Consider the following 25,787-nt stretch of genomic DNA (forward strand, 5'->3'; position numbering starts at 1 on the left):
CTGAAAGTTGGTCTCATAGTTAACAATCTGTCTAGTGGCTAGAGAGTAATCTGGCAACTCCCTCCCCTGTCTCTCACTCTCTGTATGCTCTTACATAAATCTGCAGCAGTTCTGCACAGCTTTGACGCATCTGAAACACTATTGCGATTGGCATACATAGCAAAACCAATGTGTCCTGAAATAAGTCATATGTACAAAATGGCTGGTTATCACAATGCAACAGCTAAGGCTTCTCAAGACCATAGATACCCAAACACAGTAGTAATAGCCCAGGGTTGTAGTTAGCAGATTAAAGCCGAAGTCAGCAGTGCTGGCAAATCTGTTTAAGCACCTAACTTTTATTGATTGAATGAGGAATTAGGTGCCTCAGTGCCTCAACAGTTTTTTTCTTGATTCCCTTTCTAAGAAATGGAGATAAGAGTGCTTTCACACTTCAGAGGAGTGGCCTGACAGAAAATGTGTTGGGGCAATGATGTGCTTGGATGTGACAGTGATGAGGTCAGATGAGTTCTTTGTGCAGGTAGAAGGAAATATGTGAGACTGGAGTTGGATCTTGATTAACAACTTGCCTTAGAGGCACAATCCAAAGTCGATGACAAGATTCTTATTAACTTCGGGGAGTGCAGATCAAGCCCATTGATTTGTGCTTATTTCTGTTCTAGTTTCTGTGGTCCAAATTAATGCTGTGCTGTGATATTTTCAAATACCAACATAAACAAAATCCACTCAAGAAGGAAGTAATAAAAATAGGAAAATCATAATGGCTGAGTCATAGTACTGAATGGATAGATTTTAAGCATAGGAACATTGTCCCAGAAATTAGTCTGGTAAGGGAAAAGAACTGACTGATGAATATCACAATTAATTGTTGGCTTCGGAAGTGGGATAGGCTACTTAATGACAGTAAATGATCTGTATATTGACATTTTGACTATTAATGCTTTCCATGTAGCTTCTGTCATGCAGTCTTCAATTTAGAAGTCATGTTAATGATATGCTTAGTGTATTTGAAAGTGTTAAATGTAAATAAGAATGTTTAATTCTAATAATGCATTTTTAAAATTAATTCTGATTTAATTCTAATAATGCATGTTTTCCTCACAAGATTTCATAAGTTAATTAGAGATACAAAAGGAGACTGTACCTTTATGCTGCAATGGAAACATTACCTGTTTTTATGTTTGAGACACAGTGTGATAACATAGCAGGTCTCAGATCACTCAGGATATTCAAGTTCAGTGATTTTGAAGAACCTCAGCCTTCCAAGTCACAGGCCAAATTGTTATGCTGCCAAGGGGTTTTCTAGGAATAGATAAAAACCTCTGGCAGTTATCCAATAATGAAGGATATTTCCTGGGTAAATTACATGTGTATTTACACCTTCACGTCAAATAGTCCTTTAGCTTCTGGTATCTGTCAAGATTTATGGTGCCCTATGATTCGTGCGTGATGAGTTAAGTTATATCTAACTCTGCCTGCCTAAATGAAAAAAAGAGAAGGAAATGGAGTGTGTGATTTTTGCAGTGCCCAAACCCAGATAGGAATTTGCTCTGAGAAATACCAGGTGTGGATCCTTTCGTTTCAGGCTTGTCCAGGAACAGATCAGTGTTTGCCATTTGCAAAGCAACAGCAGCACCAATACTTTAAAAAGAAAAAAAAAAAAAAAAAAGTGCTAATGATTCAAGGCTTTAATACTTTCCTGGGCAAATATTCTTCAGAACTTTTCATTTTTGTAATTTGTGGTGCCTCATTCCTGTTCCTTAGGGGTATTTGTTGCTTGCTGAAGTACTGGAATGATCTCTTTCTACTGCTCAAGCCTATATATTCTCTCATGCCGAGACACGAGTATCTCATTATTCTCTCCATTTCATCAGGCATGCAGACCAATTAATACCACAGTTAATGTGGAGAAGTAGCTACTACAACTGCAAGTCGTATATCTTCTGTCACTCCTGAACTAACACTCATGGACAAAGCTAGAAAGCAACTTTGCTAGGCAAGGATTATTTTTGATACACTGCTGAATCTATAATTCACAGCACCATAGAAACTGGAGATGGAAGGAACCCAGCACGTTATCAAATGTTTTCTGCTGCCAAAGCAAGATTGCTTCTTGCAGACAGCCAGGTTATAACATTTCAGGCAATGAAACTCTCATCTTCTCTGAAAATTCTAACAAAGCTCACCATTAGACATCATTCTGTGTGTCTCTCTTTTTTCTTAACACCTAATGTTTTGTCTGTCACTCCAGTAGATTGTTCATGGAGACCCAGCAGCTCACTCTGGCTGTCTGGTAACTTAGTAAGTTTGCACTCTGGTGTTACAAATTTCAGGTTTGATTTTTTCTGATAACCTAAGCATAGCTTCAATTAGGTCTCTTTAACAAGTGGTAAAGTTATTCTGCCTATTTGATCATATGTTATGTTTATATACATAGCTGAAATATACTGTTTTCCTTACTGAAAGAGAGGCTATGCTTAGTTTTGATATTACATTGAAACACTTTGAAATAAACATATTAAGCTTATCTGAAGTTCCTATCTGCTTAATTATTTTTCCATCTGACTCCTCTTCACCACTGTTTCTTCATCTTTCTCTTCCATATAGATTATGCTGCTGACTGATCCAGAAGTTGAGAGCAGCTTATTAATCAGTTCTGATGAAGGGGCCACTTATCAAAAATACCGTCTGAATTTCTACATCCACAGTCTGCTCTTCCACCCCAAGCAGGAAGACTGGATCTTAGCATACAGCCAAGATCAGAAGGTAAGAAACATTGACAGCATTTAACTTTGTTTGCTTAGGAAAAACCTAGGATTTCTCTATCTCTCAAAGTAACTGCTGCAGAGCATTCAGGACAGTCTTTGGGGTAATACCAGAACAGTCTTTGGAAGTACCAAACTGGTATTCAAACTGGAAATTTGGAAATACCAAACTGGATTTCCCATCCTGACATTTTGGTGGTTTTGAATAAAACTGGAAAACACACCAAAACAAATACCAAACTGGTATTTCCGAGCAAGAAACATTGAGTAAGCCTCAAAGTAATGGGCAAAGTAAAGCACATGGGCACCTACTGTGTTCTTGGGGCCTAGACCTCTATGACTGACTTGGAAGTCTGCATTTGATCATCAGTCCTTCTGGCAATATCATGTGACAGGCAATGGGCAGAGAAGACAGCTAGGATCCTTCATGATAGGAATAACAACCTCTAATGAGGCTTTTTGTCCTCTTATTTAACAGTTCTCTTGCTCCATCCTAACATCAGCTCCAAGAACAAGATAAGACACTCCTTGTTCCTATCTAGTTGGTATATTTTCAAGTAGCCTTTGATTTTGTAAGAGAAAAGTAGCAGTGAATCGATTTCCTTTGAAGTCCAGTTCCTTCAGTATGGGTAATCCATCAGCCAAATAAATATGCTGCAAGATTTCCCATGTTTTTTTGCTGCCCAACTTGAGATGACAGAACAGACATGATGGTAAGAGACCTCATTGTTAGAACTTTTTGAAAATCAGGCACATCAACACTCCAAGTCAGTTGTCTTCCAGTGGCAGACTTTACAGAACTTCACCTGTTTCATTTACCGAAAAGCAGATTGAAGGGAAGCTGTATTGTTGTGCATAAATAACTCCATAGAGGAAAGCAAAACATATGAGTAAGTACTTTGATCTAGCAAAAAAACGTCTAACAAGAGTTGATAGCTAGGAGTCAATGGCAGATAAGCTCAACTGTGAAGTAACTGGCCATTGGGCAAACTGCTTTGATGAACAGCAGATTGCACATCCTGACGTTGATTTTTTTAAATAAAATGGAAAACCAGACAAAAACAATTTGCTGAGCTCACAATAGGGGTAAAAGAGTGAAATATCTTGGCATCTAGTATGCAAGCTTTTATGCAATGTAATTTAGTGGTCTCTTTTGTTTTACATATGATGAATATATGAGAATCTGAATCTAATCAATAATCAGACTATTGTCTGAATTATACATTAACTTAATTATCAACATAAAAGTTTGAATTCTGTGATGTTTTCCATCTGTGTATTTGAATTAATTTTAGAAACATTAAACAACTAATTTTCCTGTAACCTAAATTAGGCTTGTTGTTACTATTACTGTAAGCCTGAGAAAATAAAGGCATAAGGAAGCTAAGTAAGTAGTGAAGGTCACAAAAATATATTTTGGGAATTTTTTGAATAGAAGTTTAGTCCTGTGCTTTAAGCTAGAACCAGTAACCTTCCAGGTCAGTAGCTTAACATCCTTTCCAACTATTGGAAATGCATCTTGCCTGCCTAATTCTTCCCATAGAGTCAATTGCATGCAATGTTTTCCACTCACCCTTCTCACAGCATTTTGTAGAATGTACTATGGTTATAATCTGTTCCAGAGGAAGGTGCAGTAAATTATTTCTGTGTGTTCAGTGTGTAATTAGACAAGGTCAAAATGTTTCCTTTACCTTGTGGCTGCTGAATTCTCTGGACTGACGTGAAACTGACCAGAATCTAGCCTCTGCTGACTTTTAGGACCTTTTGGAATGAAAGTTACTGTGTGTTGGTAACAGGAAATTTATTACATGAGGATCAGTGGAACTTTTAGTGGCAAATTTGACAGATGAAACTAAGATACGATAGAAAATGAATTTCAGCTGTTGTGGTAGTCAGCCTGCTTAGGAAATAATTCTGAATTAGAGTCCATACAGTTAATGCTTACCTAATTTATGGTAGATGGCTACCAGCAAGTATATTGTCATTAGTCCATAGGAAATTCCCACTCTTCTTCTGTAGAATCCTAAAAAAAAAATCCAGATATAAGAACAAAGGGCCCTTTTGTGCATTAACCTGAACTTTTAGGGTTGGTGTTGGAGTTGTGTGTATGGGATGTTTTGGGCGAGGGGGTACAAGCAGTACAGTAAAATTTATTTTTGTTATGGCATTGATCAGCAAATTGGATAACTGCTGGTGATTCAATACTGTAGTTGCAAGAAAAAAATCATGTAGCACAAGATCTGTAGAGCTGTACCAATTAACTCTAAAATAAAATTTTAAAATATTCTGTGTGGGTATGAGTCTGATGGATACATTTTCTGACTTCAACAAGCTTTGGCCAAGAACCGTAGAGGGAGACCAACAGGCAAAGTGTATTAATCAGCTTGGACTAAATGAAATGTAACTCAAACTAAGGGTCAAATTCAGCCCGTGGATAAGTGTAAATGACTCCCATTGGTTTTGTGCTTGTATATCCAAAGGCAGCATTTTCTCTGAGTAATTAAGAGGCCCTGCAGGTATTTAGATAATTCCAGTGGGAGCTGTGGGGTAGTTTGGAACAAATGACACTTCAGTTTGCTATTTTGTGATCTTGTGCTAAGGCCGTATTTAAGGAAAGAGAAGCCATTACTCCTTGGATTCCAGGCACTGTGCGCACACTAAGAGTCACACAAGGAAGCAAGGGACATGTATCTGTGTGGTAAGGAGTTTGCATTTTGAAATAACTGACTTTGGTCGCTACTGACGGAAGAGCCTGTGAAGGTTTTGTTGTTGGGGTCTGTGAGGAATAATTTGGATTCTGATTTTGCTGTTGACAGTCAAGCGGGAGTTTAGAATCAACTAGAAAACAGGTTTGCATCCTTCTAGCAAGCCACATCGTTGTTGCCGTCTATTTGCATCTTATTATTGCAGCAGGTGGGACCAGGAGAATCAGGTGGTGAATAAAGCAAGAGCTGGAGAGACAGGAATCACACTGGGTCTGTTTTGGTTCTCAGAAGTTTTCCATCCAATTCAGGACCTATGAGGGCAAAGCCAACAGTTAGCGCATGCCTCTCATTGCTCAGTTGTAATGAGCAGGAAATGGGTCACATAACATCATCCCACAGTCTCTTCACAGTCCACCGAGTCTATCACTATGATAAGTACTACAGATCTTTTTTTGATTGGTTCAATAGGGATTTACTCAGTGGTAGACAAATCTGTGTTAACTGAAGTCATTTTCTGTCCCAGTTTGTTGGGTGTTGTGTGTGGGTGAACGTGGTTAATTACTGGGGTTCAGCTGATGAGCAATAACTCATTAAGCTTCAGTGACGGAGTTGCTTTTGTTCACATATCTCTCCTGTGTGTTTCTGCCTTGGGCAGCAGACTTCAATTACCACCACTGACAGGCCAGTCCCTTATTCAGTCATGACTTTTTCCTGACAGTCTTGAGAAAAAAAGAGCAGCAAACCATCTGCCACCTGCACTAATTGCTTTGTGATTGCATTCATTGTTCTGGATGAAAGTACAGTTGTTACATGGCTGATTCTTACCACATAATTGCAGAATTACCACATGCTTCTCCATTTTCTGTGTAAGAGGAGTTACAAATCAGGAGGAAACTTTAGACACAGTAAAGCGTTGCTTCTGAGGCAGAAGCTTGTTGGAGGTCTTGTATGTGTGAGCTCTCTTGGGTTTAGCCAGCTGGCTTGCAGGATGAGGGGCTGTGTTTTATGGGAGTATTACTTATGCATTACTATGTAATTTTCAAAAGTGTTTTGCTGTGTAATCAGAGGGTGGAATGTAAGAGCCTCTACTTCATGTGGAGACATCTTCTGCTATTCAGACGGGTCAGACACACAGAAGAATGGTTAGTAATCAGCCATGAATAACAGAGCTATTTGGAGAGACGAAATACAGGTGAAATTGGGAAACACAAGTCAGATGGGCAAAATGGAGGGCTGTAATTGCCCAGCTCAGGAATAAATGCACAAAGGCACTCAAGCACTGAAAGGCAGCAACAAAGGCTGAAAAACAGGTTTAAAATGGAGTTATTGTTGTTGCTTCTCCACTCTCATTTTAAATGAACTCTTGAAGAGCAAGGCACCTCAGACTAAAGGAGCTCTGTCAACATAGCACTACTAAATGAAGAGGTTTATGTTTCCTTTTTTTTCTTTTTTTTTTTTTTCATTGTAACCTTTCCCAAATGCCTGATTCCATCTGTGTACCTTTAGTTACTGTGTCTGTTGTGCTGGACATCAATGAGTTAGGGACTGATACTTGGCTGTATAGCTGAAGTGCTGAAGTTTAGCAAATCAAGATTCTGTTGCTTTGTAGGACGACATATCTTCTATCAGCAAACTATGTAATCGTCTTCATTTTCCTACGGTAAAGGAGGTTCACTCCTCGTGCATTCAAGTGGAAGAGAAGGGTGTTCGTGTATCAGGGATGAGGGTGGAACCATGTAGAATAGAGCTAAGGATGCATTTAGCCACAGGACACCTGTGTGAGAGAACAGGCCAACTCTTAAAAGTACCTTCAGCCTGATCTGTGTTTGGTCTAGTGCCTGTCTCTGACAGTAGAGTATCTGCCATAGATGTGATGAACTATTTTGGATGCACTTCATAATTTTAAAGCCTTTCATTTCACTGTATTAAGATCTAACTTTGAGGGTGACCCTGCTTGGAAAAGGGTCAGACCAGGGACCTCCAGAGGTTCCTTTCAACCTAAATTATTCTGTTTCTGTTTTCACTCTCTCAATTTCAGTGGTAATAGTCACTGCCTACATAGACCAGAGAAGGGGGAACAAAATCCAGATTTATGTTATCAGAAATCGCTGTTAACATCAAGTGGCATAATTTTGGGGTGAGTTTTTTTCCACACTGCTGACAATACTTAGAGGACTATTCACTTGGGCTAATGTTAGCTCAGAGGGGCTAATCCCATCTAAAATTAATGGAGAGGAAAAAAGCTTCTCTAGAGTGGTAAGCATTAGCCACTTTGAATCATCCTCTGGAAAAGCCTATCACTTTTGACAGGCTACAGACAAAACCAGGGAGCTAGTTTGCATGAAGCTAATATTAGCCTATGTGAAGATCTCCCCCTTTCCCTATGGCATTACTCCTGCAGCAATCTACACTAGTTTTGTTAATATTTGGGGCACTATTAATCAACCAAGTGAGTTTTCAAGCAGACTTGATTCTCACTGATGCATATTTTTGAAGCTGAAAGTAGTAAGGTGTTTGTCCCAGGCTTTGTATTGTCTCACTTTCTGCACAATCTTTTCTGGGTTACCAGCACCTGTGCCACCTTCCATACAAAGGGCTTGTGAATGCTAACCCTTATTTTTAAGACTTTCCATGTGGTTATGTTTCTAAGCAAGCCATCAGTCATGCACAGAAACATCCATGTTTGTAGCTAGGGCTGTGCACACCGTTTGTGTGAATACCTTAAGGACAGACACCTGTTAGGCATTCTGATAACACATCTTGCACATAACTCTAAGCAAACTGATCAGCATTTGGGGGCAACCAACATACTGAAAATGAACCAGGAAGGGAGATCAACACCATTCATCTGGCTGTTATCTTATCAGGAGTTTTCCTCCTTTCTTTTCATGCAGTCAGTTCCTCAGCATTGCCTCAGCAAGAAGAATAATGGTGTCAGATTGTGTGTATATATATTTATATTTTTTTTTAATTGACCGTAAACCAGTGTACAAACTGTGTTGTATAATATGCTTGCCTAGTGTAACCATCAGTCTTTTACACACCTCACTAAGCATAATATAGTGGGGTAACAAGCTCAAAAAAAATTGAATTAAAAGTGGGAGGAATCTCTAACATTATTTCCTCCCCTAATAAATAATAAAAAAATAAAAAAAGTTAAAAAAACGACTAGCAGAGTCCGATGGCAGCCTTGCAGTCCACAGAGGAAGATACATTTCAGTCCAGGAGTGTGATCAGTGAAACAGAAGGAAAGACTCTTGAGCAGTAATCACTGTGCTCTTTACCACTGACTCACTTATCTTTAGGCTAATCAATATACCATTGCTTATCCATGTGTATAAACATCAGTCCTCTGTACCCCTAGAGAACTGTTCTGTGGCTTTGGGATCCTTGGATGCCTACTTATAGCTATGAAGAGATCTGTTGCTTCTCTGTGAGATTTTCTGTGCTCTACATAACTACAGTTTTTCTGCTTCTATAAAAAATTGCTTTTTTCCTTTCCCTCAGAATTGGACAGTACACTGGATTAGGAATAAGGAAATGTGCTCCATATCACTAGGTCTACAACTGATCTCTGTAGTGTTGAGCAACTCCCTTCACTTTTTTCCCTCTCCCTTCTCTGTAGTTTGTTTTGACTGTACTCTCCAACATGTCTCTAGTTTCTTGTTATACAAAGAAACTGTCAACACTAAATTCATTTGGAGCCATAGGTTTTAATATAATGCAAATTATAAACAATAATATTTTATTTTTAAATTTAAAGCTATGCGTGTGTGCATGAAAATTCTGGCACTTTGCCCTAAATTATTCTGTAATATTTTTTTTCTGTTCTCATTCTAATATGGTACATTTTTTAAACAAAAATGCATTTATTTAGTGCAGTTATCTAAACAGTTATGAACCTGCCTAGTAAATTTACAACAGAACAGAAAACAAGTGCAGGAGATAGTATTTTTTAACAGAGAAGGGAATTAACCTTGAAGACAATATACTAAGTGGAGTGATAAATTCATCATCCCTTGGAATTGAAACAATGTCTTCCCAAATGATACGATGTAGTTCAGCCTTCAGTTACTGGCCTGAATAATTCTCTCTACTGCTTGAGGTAGTGGTAAAGATTCTGCAGTATCTGTTAAGAGGTCAACAGACTGATGATGCTAGTGGCTCCTTCTGGCTTTAAAATATGTATTTCAGGCAGATTCCTTTAAGTATCTGCTGGTAAAAATGTGTTTCCGGCCACTTTTTTAGCACATGAGTTGAATGCACTGGAGGCTTCATGTTCATATGGTTGCTTGCAATCTGCCACAAAACCAGAACACCAGCTGATGTGTCTCATATCTGAGAATGTGTGCAGAGTTATTGAGGGATAGGTTAGGAAGAAAGCTGAAGGTCATCTCCAGGATGCTTTGATCTGATGAACATGCCCCAAAGAACTTGATGTGTTCCAACCATACCGAACAGGTCTATATGAGAGCAGTGTGTGGTTCACAAGCAGTCACAGGGACCTCACTGATATTGGAACGGGCTGTGAAGCAGGTAAACAAAAGCTTTATCATTCTGATGTGTTTCCATCAGCGTTCAATAAACACCAGTTATTGGGTACCCATATTGGTGATTCCTGCATGGCATGAGTAAGGCAGTGCTGCAACTTAAAATGTTCGAAGTCTATGCAGTGTCCTATGAACTTTCTTGCTTCAAGGGTGTTTACACATCTTAACACTGAAACCTACAGTTAGATCAGTGACCAGGGAAGTAAATGAGCATCAGCCCTGTAGCCCATTTTTGTATGCTGGATCCTGAGTCTCATGCTCTATTCTAGGAAAGAAGTACCACGCACGATTTCAGTTTCTTTGTTTGTACAAAACATACTGTTATATTAAATTCTGTGCTGGAAGAGAAGAGCCTAGTCCATGGCTCTTCTAAATGAAAAATTATGTGATTCAGGGAATAGCAGCATACCTCCTAGCCTTTGACGGTTCTGAAAAAGAAAGGCCCTGTGCAGTAATTTATTTCAATTTAATGTACTCTGTTTGATACCTAGGTAAGCTGCACTGGATGCATGTTGGGAGCATGTGTGCATCCAAGTCTCTGTTCATTCTTTCTCACTGTTAGAGATGTCTGCAGCGCCACTTCTTTCCCACTGTGATAATTTTTCGTTCATGTGCTTTTGGAATGTTGTATTCTTTAGTGAAAATCAGATAAATAAAAAAAAAATATACTGAAGATGAGGAAAATGTGATTTCTCAAAATGTAGATATGGTTCATCAGTACAATATCTGTGGTTTAAGTGCACTGGTTTTTGGGGGATTTTTTGTTTGTGAATAAATTCTATTTGAAGGGATGAGGTTAGTTTTAATCATCTCATAGAAACAGCAGGAAGTGTAAGAGACAAGAAGTCAGGATATATGAAGAAACTACCAGGAGGATTGACCAGTAGGAAACTTCTCAGGGAATTAGAGGTGAATTTGAATCAAACCCACTACTTTCAAAGATGTTTTGAGCTAGTTTACCAGTTGCATATGTTTTTTTTTACGTCAATACTATAGTGTAGGTTGAATTGCTTTGATCAGATCTGTGTCCAGGAAGAATGAGGACAGCTTTCACGGAAACTAGAGGTGAGAGAATGAGAGATTTTTCTTTTGTGAATATAAGAATACCAAAAATTGGTAAATCCAATCAACAAATAAACTTAGACTCCATGCTGTATTCCATTTTAACTTGTTTAGGGGAAATTTCTTAAGTAAAAGGAAAATAATGGGAATTACTAGCTTGCTCAAAATATTTCCCTCATGTTGCTTCTGGCTTGCAATTTAAATCACCTTTTCTTTAACCAAATTCAGAATTTCCATGTGCATAATGTTTTTTGCATGAGATGAAATCACTGCATAAAACTAAATATCCTTATCAGCATAGGAAGCACATGCAACTACCACATGGTGCAAGATCAGTCTGTAAAGAAGGATCAGAACCAAATATCTAATCAGAATATCCAATTAGTTTAAACATTGAGTGATAAAACACCATGGGGACTCTGGTTCAGTCATATCTGCAGCAATTTGTACAGAAATGAAGCCGAAGCTACAAGGACCTCCACATGTGACAGAAAGCTTTGGCTGGGAAGATGAATTTCTTGAGAACATAAGGGGTGATGGTAGTAGGTCTTGACTAGCATAATGTCCTTCAAATGGCATTGTGTCAGAATTGGTGGGTCGTGCAAATTCTCAGTTGTTGGTATGTGCAACCTTGCATTCAAAGTCAGATGTTAAATGAGGAAATGTCTGTCTTCTTGGATGTTATATAGATTTCTGTGACTGTAAGTTTTTGTTATGGTGAGTTTGATGAGTATGGAGGTAGCAGAGTTACCCACTGGCTCTGGGGAGCACAGAGCTTTTTGGAACTGGGGAGGAATGGAGACTCATCTGTTTAAGACAAGTTTGCATTTACTAGCAACATCTGATTGATGTCATGCTTTCTTACCTCTCAGGTTCAACAGCCAAATAAACAATTCAGCCGCCTCATAAGAGCCAGATTTTTGTCTGGGAAAATCTCAGGGGAAATCCAGTGTTTGTAAGGGGAAAATGTGGTGAACATTGCAATTTTATTAAAGTGCGTGCCCAGATGCAATACTTAGTGGAACTGTTAACAGCTCATTTTGTTTGTCCTAAAGATGTGAGGTTATGTCAGAAGATCTCAACTTCATAATTCAGTCAAACCCAAATAAACAAGAAGGGTCCTGTAGGTCATAGTCTCATACCATCAGTAATTACATCTGAATGAATCAAATTTGTCTGATGTTTTGAGAACAAAGAGACCCTAAGAGCTCATATTTTAGCTACTTATTTTGGAGTTATAAAAATACATTTAGCAAAAAAACCCAAAAAAACAAAAACTAGAAAGCTAAATAAGACTGACAGTAAATTGTAGAGATTAATCCTCAGTTACTGTAATTTCTTTTAGCTCCGTAAAAGTGAGTGAAGGTCTGGTGTTTTATAGCACTTGTGACACCCACACAATCCCTTTAGAAGTGTTTTAAGGATGAGTCTGTATATGACACATAAAAATTTCTCTATAGCTTTTCAGTGGACATACACAACTTTTATGTGTAAAATGATGAGAAGATTGTGTCCTTTACAGTAAGTATTTGTTTGTTAGAGATATTGCTCAGTATTTTTTGTTTTTAAAAATTATCTGTTCTCCTGGGTTAAGTAATAAAGAATGTTTTGACTGTCTGTTGTGGTTACACCCACCCAGCAGCAAATGCCATGCAGCTGCTCACTTACCCTTCACCCTCCCTGGGAAGTGGGGGAGAAAATTAAAGGGGAAAAGGGAAAAGAGACTTGTGGGTTAAGATAAGAACAATTTAGAATATAGAATAGAACATAGAACATAGAATCATTAAGGCTGGAAAAGACCTCAAGGATCCTCAAGTCCAACCGTCAACCAAACACCTAACTAACTAAACCATGTCCCTAAGCACCACATCTACACGTTTCTTGAACACCTCCAGGGATGGTGACTCCACCACTTCCCTGGGGATGTGCCCTCCACCCCTCCCCTGGGCAGCCTGTTCCAATGCCTGATCACTCTTTCAGTGTAACTAGTTTAATTCAGTAACTATCCTACAATAAAATTAAAAATAATAAAATAATAATGTAATAATATATACAAATAAGTGATACCCAATACAACTGCTCACCCCCTGATGACCAAGGCTCAGCCTGATCTTGGTTAGTGATCCTGGAGAAGAGAGAGTCCCAAAACCACAATCCCAGAAAAGAGGAGAGCGAGAGAGACAACTGAAAGAGCAAGAGCAAGGAACTTCCTGACAGATCCTCATCATACTGGGCATGACATGGATGATGTGGAATATACAATTGGCTAATTTGGGTCTCAGTCCTAAACCTAAGCCAGTAGTTGTGGGCTATGCTCCCTCCTAGCTTCTTGTGTACCTGTAGACACTGGCAAAGCATGAGAAGCTAAAAAGTCTTTGACTGTCTTAGCAACAAGTATAAACATCAGTATTTTTATCAGTTGCCTTCTCAGCACAAATCCAAAACACAGCCTCTTACTAGCTACTGTGAAGAGAGTTAACTCTCTCCCAGCCAAAACCAGGACACAGTCACAAATTGAAAATGTTATCAATTAATAGAGCCCAAAAATGCAAAAAACGCTGTGCAAGTCTAAAATTAGTGCTGGAAGATCAGGAAATTAGAAGGGAAAGAAAAAAAAAGAAGATTAAATGACAACTGTATCCTGCTGTTACCAAAGCATTTTAAGTGTAATTCTATGATATGAAGCTTACACTATCACTATGAGATACATGAGCAGCTCTTATGCTTCTCACACAGGTTGGGGAACAAATAACAGAGAGGGTGATTAGCACACAGATATTTTTTGGTGTAGATAAGTTCAGTTTTCAGACAACAGCTTTCACTACTCCAGCAGATAGTCATATCATGTTGTGAGAAGGCTCTTCCTGTAGCTGGGGATTGTCTTGCAGTTCAGAAGGTTTATTTGAATCCCTGCTCAGCCTCAGAAAATATTTGTAACCTTGGGATAGATTTTTCTTTTCCCTTTGATTTCTGTTTCCCTATCTAAAAGAGGTTTCTACTTCACAGAATATTAGAATGTAAGAAAAGCAAAACAAAGCAACACCAGACTGTTGATTGTTAAGTACTCACATATTGCACAGAGAACTAATATACAAGAGAAGAGGAAGCAAGAAGATAATTGCTTCCTGATGAACCAGGGTCAAATCTGACAGATCAATATGAAATTCCTACTTCATAACAGTTGTGTCTCAGTGAAAACAGAAATGTCAGATCACTACTTGGCCCTCAGATGAAAACACACATTGAAGTTGTAATAGGTTCCTTTTCTATTTGTGGTTGAAAAAGAAGTGTGCCCAAGAACATTATCTAATTTCAGTCTAATAATGAAAATAGTCATCAGATGGCAATGCTTGCCAAAGAAAATAAAATGTCATCTCTAAAGGGACTTCATGCATGAGTCTGTCACAAGAAGTCCCAGGAGAGAGAGGGCTTTTATAAAAACAACAAATATTATGCTGGGTTTAAAAAATATTCACACAAGCACTGTAATTGCTAAATGGGGAAAAATAGTCCCAGCTGTATCATAACTGATACTTGACAAAAACCTGGCCTCCAAATATTTATATTTTTCTTGTCCAGCTAAATAAACTCAATCTAAAATAAATTCTACTTAGAATAAAATATCTGAAAAAGTCCTCACTGCAAAGGATTTTTTTTCTTTTTGTGGCATGTGACATAAGGTGGGGAAATTCCCCTTTGCTGAAGATACATTAGTGCTGCTTTTGCTGCTGTGAATCACTAAAGGCTGAGCTTGGTGCTGAGATAATGGTAAAGGAGGAAAAACCTTGTAAAAGCCTGGTTATTAAAATGTCTCATTAAAGACAATGAGAGCTTTGGGCATGAGTTCCCAAGAAACCGATATTTCCCTTTGAGAGCTTTGCCTTTTCTCATGTGCTCACTGGGCACTGGCTTCTAATTTGAGAGGCCAGTCCTGGCAGTAGAATTGCTGTATCCATTCCTCCCTTTGAAAGAAACTTATAAAGTATTTTATTTCTCCACTTTCTGCCCAAATCACATGTCTCATTCAGGGCACACGCTTAAGAGACAGCAGGTCTCCCTGGGTGCGGTGCAGCATCACAGCTTCTGCTCTGCTGGAGGAGTTGTCAGAGGTACCAGGTGAAGAGCCCCTCTGAAGATTTGTGCTGAAACAGCCAGAGGGATGCTGTGGAACTGGGGCCATTCAGCCACCTGGCACTGCAGAGGGACTGCAGGCATGGAGGAGGATGCTGCACAAGCACAGAGAAAGCTTCACGGGCGATGTTTAATTCATTCAGAATATTGTTACTATCACCAGTGAATTCAGAGAGGGCAGATTCAAATAAACCCTCTGAACTGAAATTTGACACAACCTGCTGAAAGTGGTGCTCCAGGAAACTAGAGAAGGAGTAGAGTGAGAGCTACAAAAGGGGGAAAACAAAATTGACTGTGATGATCTCAGCTAGTTTCCCTGGAAAGCTTACATCCTATATATCCCTGGTCTGGTAACAGAGTTGTTTGCTGAGTTGTTTGGATTGCTCCCTGTTCTTAATTAAAGGATCATTGAATCATAGAATTGTTTGAGTTGGGAGGGACCTTTAAAGGTTGTCTAGTCCAACCCCCCTGCAATAAGCAGGGTCATCTTCAACTAGATCAGATTGCTCAGAGTCCCATCCAACCTGAATGATTGCAGGGATGGGGCATCTACCACCTCTCTGGGCAACCTGTTCCAGTGTTTCACCACCCTCATAGTAAATAATTTCTTCCTTGTATCTAGTCTAAATCTACCCTTTTTAATTTAAAACCATTACCCCTTGTCCTAGCACAACAGGTCCTGCTAAAAAGTTTGTTCCCTGAACTTTATTAAAACTTAAATTACTAATATGTTAAAGGCATATTACTTGGCACCAAAGAAGCTACTTTGCCGTGGAAGGGAAAACATTGACATCAGAGAGGCAGATTGACAGTAGCGTTTTGTTTTTATATTTTTATTTTTGCTGCAATTACAAAAGCAGGTCTTGGAATTTATTTTTAATGTGAAGGGTGGAAAATACCTCCTGTGATGGTAGAGTTCTTGATTAGATGACCTCAAGGCATTTTGCAAAAGTCATTGTTAAATGTCCCAAAAGATTTTCTTTAATTTTTAAAACTGAAAGGTTTTTTTTTAGTTAGAGTTCCTTAAAGTTTCAAATAAGAATTTATCTAGAATCTTCTACTTAAGGAAAAATAACAGCCTCCCTGCTGAAATTGTAAAAGTGGATGCATTTCTATTCATAAAGCTAAACTGTTTTTTCCTTTCTTACCCTCATTATTTTCTATCCCCTCTGCCTTCTTCCCTCTCTCTTCTTTCACAGTGTTCAAGAGAAAGGGAGATGAGAAAAAAAAGGTGAATTTTGAGATTTCCTCTTTCAAAGTAGATTTCAACATTTACACAGTCTACTGTTCACCAAAATGCTGTTATAATTAGTTTCTCTATGTCCTTCCAAGGTTTTACAATAGGGAGATTGGAGGATGTAGGGGTTTGCATTGAGAATGTAATACAGACAAGGAAGTATACCTCAAGGTTTCTTGAGATCCCAGACTCATAATTCCTAAGAGACATTCAAATAATCTTTCTGATCGACCCTAAGCTTTAAATCAGCTTCTCTCCTCAGTCATTCTCTCAGGCTTCCATCTTTCTCTTCCCTGCCAATCCACTGCCACTACTTGTTTAGGAAAAAAAAAAAAAAAAAAAAAATCTGTCAGGGTTTGCACATAAAGATTTGGGTTGTTTACGTATTCTGCAAGATCTCTAAAGTCTTGTCCTGAAAAGGCAGATCACAGCTCAAAAAAGGGGTCTAACGTCTTCCTTGCCAGAAAAGGGAAGTGGCCAAGACTATCAAGCAAAGGAAGGGAGGGGACATGGGATGAATCTGCAAAAAAAGTTTAAGACTGACTGCCTCTCAGTGCTTCCACATGAGAAATATGAAGTTAAATAAAGCAAAAGAAAGACAGAAGCCAAGTGATCTTGCCCTCTACTATCCTTCTGGGAATTACCTGATGGCAGCATTTATAGACAGCAGCTATTTGTAAGTGTTCTGTAACAGGAATGTTTTTATATCGTTCTACAAAGACATGGCAAAGTATTTATCATACCTGTAACATGCTTTTTTGCTGACCTTTCTCAGTCTGGTTTGGTATTTATCATGGAAAGATTTTCTGAAATGATTGATGTATTTGGATATTGCTTGTGTAACTCGTCTAGGAGAAGGTGTCATGTTGTTTGCAGGAGAAGGACAGGAGCAAAGTGAGAATTGCAGGTTTCCACGGTACAAGTAATTTGTGTTATTTAAACTCATTTAGTCCTGCAAGAGAAATCTGGACATGTTAGAACGCTTTTTTTGGCACGAGATTGAACAACCTGTCCAGGGATGGGTACTGGTTACGGAAAGAGAACAACCTTCCAACATAATATCAAGGCAGGCAAGTCTGTATGTCTGTTGTCAGAGCTAGGCTAGGATGTCAAACTACTGTGTTATACTGTACATTTGGTGTCCACCACAAGTTTTTAAAAATAAAATGCAGCTTTCCCATACTGCATGATTTTAGTACCTGAGAGTGCCACAAAGAGCTAGATGATGAGTTTTCAGTCATGGCAGGTTGTCAGGTGTACCCATACAATGATGCCTCAGGTAGTACCAGTTGTGTCCTGTGTCACACAGCCGAGTATTGACTCTGCCTATAAAATGCACCACAGATGATTTTCAGCTGCCCCAGATGCCCTTTGAGACTGGAGGAAGTAAAAGTCCAAGTCACTATCTCAGAAGTGATACAGGCTTCCTCAGATTTATTTCTTTATTTTCTTTGCGTTTTACTGTGATTCATGACTGTTTGTTTTTGTCCCCAGTTATTCAGTTCAGTGGAGTTTGGCAGAAGATGGCTGCTTCTTCATGAGGGAGTTGCACCAAACAGGTTCTACTGGTAAGAGCAAAAACCTCTTCCTCATTTCCTAGACACAGCTTCCCCACACATGTGGAGATGTTGAAATTGGGGCTTGAAGGCAATGTGGATGAATCCAGTCTGCACTGTAATTTGTTGAGATTAACTTTGAACTGGTATGAAAGGGGCATTGTTCCTCCTGTTGTGTGTTTATACAGCACTTGAAAGTGGAGTCTTTGATCTAAGGATAATGCATAACTGAAATGTACTAAATAATTGTCTGAAGAAAGCATTGTCTTAGTACGGGAGAGCTCTGCAATTTCCTGTGAACATTTTGAGTTCGAATACAAATCCGTTCAGCATAAGCTTGTTTGGTTTTGCACCAAATACAAAGATGAGATGAATGTGCTTAGACTAGTGAGGGCTAAAAAGTCTTGGCGTCTTTGAGGATAGTAGCATTTCTGCCATGTGTGACAGTGGACATTCTCCATTGGCTGGTGTTATGCTTTTGACTGCTGTTGAACCTACTTCAGTCCTTGAAAGTGAGCAAGTTAATGACCATTGAACTAGGCACATATAGTTATGAGCTTAAATCACTGTGCAGTATTGCTTCTAAGCAGCCAAGCAAGATTTCCATTTGGATTTCAAGCTGTATGGATCAGCCATGTGTAAGTTCCTCTTGCTGAATCTTTCAATGTCAGTTGGTTAGAGCAATTCAAAATGTTTGCAAGTTTGATGCCAAAGTTACCATAAGAAGTGTCATAGCTCTTTGTTAGTGATGCAAGCTTAATTCTTTGCTGTATTAGCTTATGCCTTACGATTCGTATCTAAATTCACTTAGGGCTACAGCCTACGTAGTTCTGATAGAATCTGAGCATTTCACAAATTTTAATATATGGAGTGTCTGTAACAGATGATTTGACTTCAGATTCAAATGCTGGTAGTGGCCACAACCACTGAAAAATAACCCCTGAATTATTTTTCAAGCTTTTTTCTGAAGTTCTCCACTACTAGCAAATTTGTATTTTGTCTCATCTTCAGTTTTATTCATCACAGATTTACCCAGTCTGGTGTACTGATTCTCTCCTCATGATTCTGATTGCAGGCAGATCTCTTTGCATTTGCTTTCCATAGCAGTGATTTGCATACCCAGTGTAAAGGTTTGTAACCATGCTCGCAGTAAAGTACTTACCTGAAACACCTCCATGCTGTCACGCAACAGCAGTTAGTGTAACGTCTACTTATGTGGAAACGAAAGCTGAGGAATGAAGGAGAAACTGAACTGTTTTCCTGCAAAGATAGTTGTCATAGTCTAAATCAAAGATAAGTTTATTCTTTATATATTTTGGCTTACTCCTCTTTTTGTTTACACTGGTGTAAATCTGTGAGACATCTTGTCAGCTCTTCATGGAAGCAGTAGTCTACCTGTGAGCAGAAATTGGCTCATGAATCTGGCCCTTAAAAGAGGAGCTTTCAATAAAATTGTCATCTTGAAATCAGGAGGAGCTGAACCAGGTGATTAAAATGAGACCCCCGTGCTAGCTTCTGAAGTATATGTTTTTGCCAAAACCACAGGTTCTGAACATATCAAGATTCAGGAGTGGTTCAGTCAAATATTTTCTTTTAATTTGTGGAAGAAGTAAGAGCTCTAGGTCAAATTTACTTCCAAAGTCAAATTTATATTTGGTCTGCTAAGATATACCAGGGATTTTGTTTGCTGCTCCTGCTTTTTAATCCTTTCTCAGAACCTGTGTTAGCTGAAGCTTTTGCAAACTAAATTCCATTTTTAACTTGTTTTTGTGTGAGGGTCTGGGTAGACATATATATAAAATATACATTTATATCACTCCTATTTCTTTCCTATAGGACTCCTAGCAGAGTTTCAAAGTGTCAGATGCAAACACACAGCTCCACACATCTCTTGTTTTTTTTCTGGGCTAATAAAAGCAGAAAGTCCTAGAAATATGGAGATCCAGTCTTTGAGACATCCACAAAATTTTGCTCACTGAAAAAGGTCAGAGTGGTCGAGAGAATGTCCCTGTTCCCGGATCCCTGTGTTCTGTACTGCTCTCCAAACCTTTTAAGGTTTCCCATCATTACTTGCAGTAGTGGATTATTGTGAATTGAGCAGATGGATGCCTGCAATAACAATAATGATGAAAAAGATCATTTTCCTTTTCCATGGAGCTCAAACTTTGAAGGCCTCTGAGAACCTAACAAATAAGAGAACTCAGGCTTGCAGCTTCAAAGGCAAAGTATAAGATGAAAAGATGTTCCAACCACCCATCTAATTCCCTACAGCCATAAACAAAACGTGAAATTGCAAGCCTGTATTTTCACCTTGAACAAAATGTCCCTTGCATAACACACCTCAGTGTAAGGTAGACTGTACTTCTACTATCAAAAGTAAAAATAATACAACTCATGGCAACAGTGTTGCATCTCGTTCTGGCTTTTTTATTATGATCATAATCACAAAAAAAAAAAAAAAAAAAGACCACTACTAGCTGCACTTTTATGGACACTATCTGTCCTCAAAACCATCCATAGTAGAAAACAGAGCTATGCATGTGTAACTGAGAATATGTACCCCACAAAGACAAATACTGGGCTTTTCTGTGCATTTCCATTTCTGTGCAACCAAGTAGCTGCAGACAAAATAAGCACCGAAGTGCTAAATCAGAAGGGCAGACCTTTGCACTCCGAGCTTGCCCACTGCTGACTCCACATGCAAGAAAAGTGAAAGGCAACTGGGATGTAAGAGGGTATGGATGTAGAGTTGAAATCCAAGCTTCTACAGCAACATCTCGGTAGCCCGTGCTGATGTACAAGTTGGGTAGAGCCTTGCTGGGTGCCCTGTGGTTTGTTTTTTAATTAATTGTTATGCATTTTGGCTTGGAAATATGCAGAGTCTAATCAACCTGAAAAGTCAGAAGACTGACTTCCAGTTATTCTTAAGAGTAGAAATTAATAGTGAAGGAGATGTCCTAAAGGCACAATTTTCAAAGGAAAGGAGACCATGGGGAAATTCTCTCCTGTTTGTGGTGCTTTCTCTATATCAGATGGTTTTGAGGGGATCAACCAGGACATAGCTGTATTGTGCAGAGAATGACGGCTATATCTTGATATCTAAGGAAGACTGAGGAGTTGCTTTACCACAGATTGTTTCCAGGACTATCTAAACAGTGAATTTTCTAAGATCGGGAAGACATAAAGAAAAGCATTTAGCATCAGGCCCTCTTGAAGCTGCATTTATTTACTTAGTGCTGCTTATTTTGACAGGGGAGGAACATCTGGAAGACTTTAAAGACTTTTAAACGGATTTGAATGGTGGATGAAAGCAAAGATGCATTTTCCTGATTGCTCACTGATATTATAATTGCCATTTTACTCTGTCATGGTGGTCTGGTAAATAGTTTGTGGGTCACTCTAAGTCTTGTGAAGAAACACCACTGAGCTTGCTAGTTTTAGTCTTGAGAAAGCTCTACCTGCAAATGCTGTCAGAGAATCTTTTACAGTAGCATTTCTTATGTCTGTTTCCAAGAGAATTTTCTTTTTATTTGATTATTTTTGGCTGCTCTGTGAAACACCCCCTCCTACTACCACCTCAGAAAAATTCAAATCCCTGAAGAACAGCATTAAAGCAATCTGCTGATGCATACTGCATAAGTCTGAGAAAACACTCTCTGTAGAGACAGCTCAGATCCTTGAAGCTCATATGTATTTTGTATTCTTGTGTCATCTGTTTCATTAAGAGGAGTCATTAACATGAAAATAGACTCATTCTTTATTCAGAGCTCCAGTTTGCCTTTCCATTCTTCCATCTGCAGCTCTGAGTGGATACCCTGACATCCACACTTGCAATGAAAGAGACTGTAGTGTCAGTCTGTGGAGGAAGAAATCAGGTGGGGGATGAGCAGATAAACTGAAACCTTTTAAAATGAGAGGTGTCTGGAGCTTTCTCATCCAGAAAAAGGGATCTGTAATTCTCTAAATCATTATAAGGTTCTAAGAACACATTTGTGATGGGCAGACTTTAGTGATGGGCTACTGGAAAACTGAGATCTCTAATAATCTCTGTAATTTGTATATTTTATCACATAGCTGCTTAATCTAGGTATATGAAAGCGGTATACTGAGCAAATCTTTATCCACTCAGAGAGCCAACTATATGTGTCATGGAAACGTAAAAGATTCCGCACTGTATACAACTCAAAGGCACTGCAGTTCTGCACTGTGTCAACATTTTTCATATTTTTTATCATTTCTCTGACAGATTCTTGAGATTTTGCTGTTAAATGTACTGTGGCAGAAAAATGCATGAAAATTATCAAGGTGCTTAGTAATTCTGGAACCGTACTCTATGAAAATACACTAATTACTAGGAAAGGAGCATTCAAAGCAATATTAGTTCGTCAGGGTAGTGCAGAAACAAGAATATACATGGCTTATTGCTGGTATCATGGTGTTTACTAATGTGGTAGGCATTAGGGGGAGAGAATGCAGTAGGTGCTAGTTAGAAGAGTTGGATAAATGCTTTATCTAAATACGTCTGGGTTTATTTTTGTGATATTTGCAGATTTTCACCGTACATTCCTATGGTGGAATTTTGCTGGCAAAGGCACTGGTTTGTGGCAAATACAAATGTGAACTCACTTGGTGAATCAGTCATACTAGCAATTACTTTACGTTTTTTTCTCACTTTTTTAAAGTGTTACAGTCATCCAGTCAAAGTTCAGTAGTGATACCTTGTGACTTGCAAATACAAACATTCATGACCAGTAGTTGCAAAAAAAAATAGCCAAGTGTATAAAGTTCAATATCACCAAAATATATATGCAGACGTTGCTCATTAAAAGGTAGATTTTCATTCTGGTCCTTGGATCAAGTTATGCTTTCAACCAGAAATTATTTTCTGAAAGTCAGTAAGTCAAGGTATCATGATTAGAGCTGGCCCTAAAACAATAAAAATAAATGGTTAAAAACTCATTAAAATTCCTTCAAAATGTAATTTATTTTTTTTTAATCTGAATGAGACATTTTCTGAAAAGATTCTCAGCTAATTCTAATCATAACCTAACCTTGAAAAACTTAGGAGGTAAAAAAAAAGTAATGAAGCCAAATAATAGAAGTGTCTTAAAAACTAGCAGAAAATGAACAATAGAAAAGCCTAGCTGGTAATTTATATAATCAAGTTATAATCATTAACTGGATTAACTGTATTAGTGCTATTGATTTTTTTTGGTTTTACTTATTTGGGTATTGCACCCAGACAAGCAAGTAGGAGAAATGCAAAAGAAACACCACTCTGTATTTCAAAAAGATGAGAGAGCTTTAATGATGCTAGGACTGGAACACCTTTCCTATGAAGAAAGGCTGAGAGAGTTCGGGTTGTTCAGCCTCTAGAAGAGAAGGCTCCAGGGGGACCTTATTGTGGCCTTTCAGTTCTTAAAGGAAAAGAAAAATGGAGAGACTATTGGTTCAGAGACCATAGTCATAGGACAAGGGGTAACAGTTTTAAACTTAAAGAGGGTAGATTTAGATTAGATATAAGGAACAAATTCTTTAATCTGAGAGTAGTGAGATACTTGCCTAGATAAGTAGTGAATGCCCCATCCCTGGAAGTGTTCAAGGTTAGGATGGATGAGGCTTTGAACAACCAATGTAGTGAAAGAAGTCTCTGCCTATGTCAGGGATTCAGACTAAATTATGTTTAAAGGTCCATTCCAACATGAACCATTCTGTGATTCTAAGGTAACTGCCTTAATTAGACAAAAAACATAGCTCAGGGCTTTCGTGCACTATATAGGTGTAACAGGCTGTTTAGAAGTAAACACTCATAGCATTTCTCATTTCCAGTAGGGTCATGTGTCCATGATGTCAGTGACCCCCTGAGGAAATTACAGGAGATATGTCAGTTTAGTGAGAGGTGTTGCTATGTCTCAACTCTGTCTTGTTTTTTTCTGAGTATGAGAAGGAGAATAAAATGGATGCAAACATTGCAAAAAAGCGGCCAACCAACCTTTCCCCTCAAACAATACAAAGATATGCACACACACTGAAAGGGAGAAAAAGATAAACTGGTAAGCAGCCAAGAGGACAGATGAGTTGATAGGGCTGTATTTGCATTTCTTTTATGAACAATGTAAAGATACTTAATCTTCAGAGTGGAATTATAGAGTATGTATCTTTTCTCTTCCAGAGGAGGCTAGAGACTGTATTTTAAAAGCTCTGACTGTTCATTGGAGCAGCTGAAAGAGCTGAAATACAGGGGAAAAAAGTGTCAAAGCCTTGGTAAAAACTTCATTATATTCAAGCAGTTGGAGCAAGCCAGGTGAACTGTCGCAGTGTTCTTGTCAGATCTTGGCTTGGTGAGATTTGCATGCCCACCCAGGTGGGCTGAGGCAATTTAAATGGCGTGGTCTCTGGGCTGTTTACGGATGGTGCTGTGTGTTGCTGAACAAGGCCTTTTAATCACTGCGGGGCAACTGCTGGAGGCTGACAGGGAAGATGCCAATCAAAGAGCATTGTGACAGCTGGTCCAGAAAATCATCCGCTTGATCTAACACTCAAGCCATAGCCAATGAGTTGAAGTGTACTAGAAATTTATTTAAAAATGTATGTATTTCATAGCTTAAATATGGTGGAGATGGGCACATGCCAGAGGGGCACATCACAGAGGGACCTGTGACAGTTTTCAGGATATCTAAATTAAAAAACTGACTGATGGGGAATAGCAAGAGTGGCAAATTTTGCTTGATTTCCATCCTTCTTCTCTTTCTCTCTTTTTTTTTCTTTTTTTCTTTTTTCTTTTTTCTTTTTTTCTTTCTTTCTTTTTTATTTTTTTCTTTTTTCTTTTTTTCTTTTTTTTACTTTTTCCTTCTTTTCTTTTTTTTTTCTTTTTTTCTTTTTTTCTTTTTTTTTCCCTGAATTTAACACCACACATTTGCTTCCAGTTGAAGTTTGGCTTTGGGAGAAAGTCAGATTGAAGGTGTGAGCCTCTGGAACGTAGGTTGCCATTACCTTGCTAATATTTTTAGGCAGCTTCATGGCTGCCAGCTTAAAGATACAGATGAGCTGCAGGCAAGCAACACTGCCGGGAACCAGAGTGAAAAGCAAATCTTCAGCAGTGCCTTTCCTTGGCCCTTATCATGCTGCTGCTGGGAACATTACTGATGGTGAGGAATACATATTAGAGCACTTTGTTGCCATTCAGTGCCCCTGACATTTACCATTTCCTCACCAGAAAGGTCAGTGTAACATCCTGCCCAGCCAGAGTGCAAGGAAGCGTACTCTCAGTTGTCAGTACTCACTGAAGATCCCACTGGCATTTCAACAGATTAAATGAAAACCTCTGCTTACAGTTCTCATACAGCTGGACCCTGATGTAGCTCTAGCTTTTTGCTGCAAATCAAGGCTGAAATATCTCAGATCTGTCTTGGGAATTAAGATTTTATTCCTGTCTGGCTTCCAGAGATACAAACTTGCCAGCCACATGTGAGCCAGCAAGGACAGAAAAAAGGCAGGTATCCTCCTCTTTCTGTTGCTGTTAAAAGCTCCTTTAGACTCTTTGGATTTAGGATAAGTTTTAGTTCTTAAGAAACTGAGATCCAAAATATGTATCTTTCTTTCCAAGACAAGGCTGAGGAGATTGCCCGAAGTCACACAGCAGGGGTTAATATCACTCTAGTCCTCCGAGTCTATAATAACCAGATTAGTCTTGGTAGTCTCTTGAGAGAACTTGTTACTCATAATCAAATCAAGATTTGTCAAAGCAAAATGTAACTCCTCAGCCTCAAAACCTTAGTTTG

At 38.7% G+C, this 25,787-nt stretch overlaps 1 protein-coding gene across 1 annotated transcript in view; it reads left to right on the plus strand.

Moving 5' to 3' along the window:
* Positions 1 to 469: 469 nt before the first annotated feature.
* LOC104469978 (VPS10 domain-containing receptor SorCS1-like) overlaps positions 470 to 25,787 on the plus strand; it is a gene marked incomplete at its 3' end in the record, with an annotated part of 67,355 nt that continues 42,037 nt past the window's right edge. The window contains exons 1-3 of the mRNA XM_010084731.1: positions 470 to 520; positions 2,608 to 2,766; positions 17,945 to 18,018. Coding sequence (XP_010083033.1) covers positions 470 to 520; positions 2,608 to 2,766; positions 17,945 to 18,018 — 284 coding nt within the window. The remainder of the gene's footprint in view (positions 521 to 2,607; positions 2,767 to 17,944; positions 18,019 to 25,787) is intronic.

The sequence above is a fragment of the Pterocles gutturalis genome, unplaced genomic scaffold (genome assembly GCF_000699245.1).
Source record: "Pterocles gutturalis isolate BGI_N339 unplaced genomic scaffold, ASM69924v1 scaffold9345, whole genome shotgun sequence".
NCBI classification, from domain to species: domain Eukaryota; kingdom Metazoa; phylum Chordata; class Aves; order Pterocliformes; family Pteroclidae; genus Pterocles; species Pterocles gutturalis.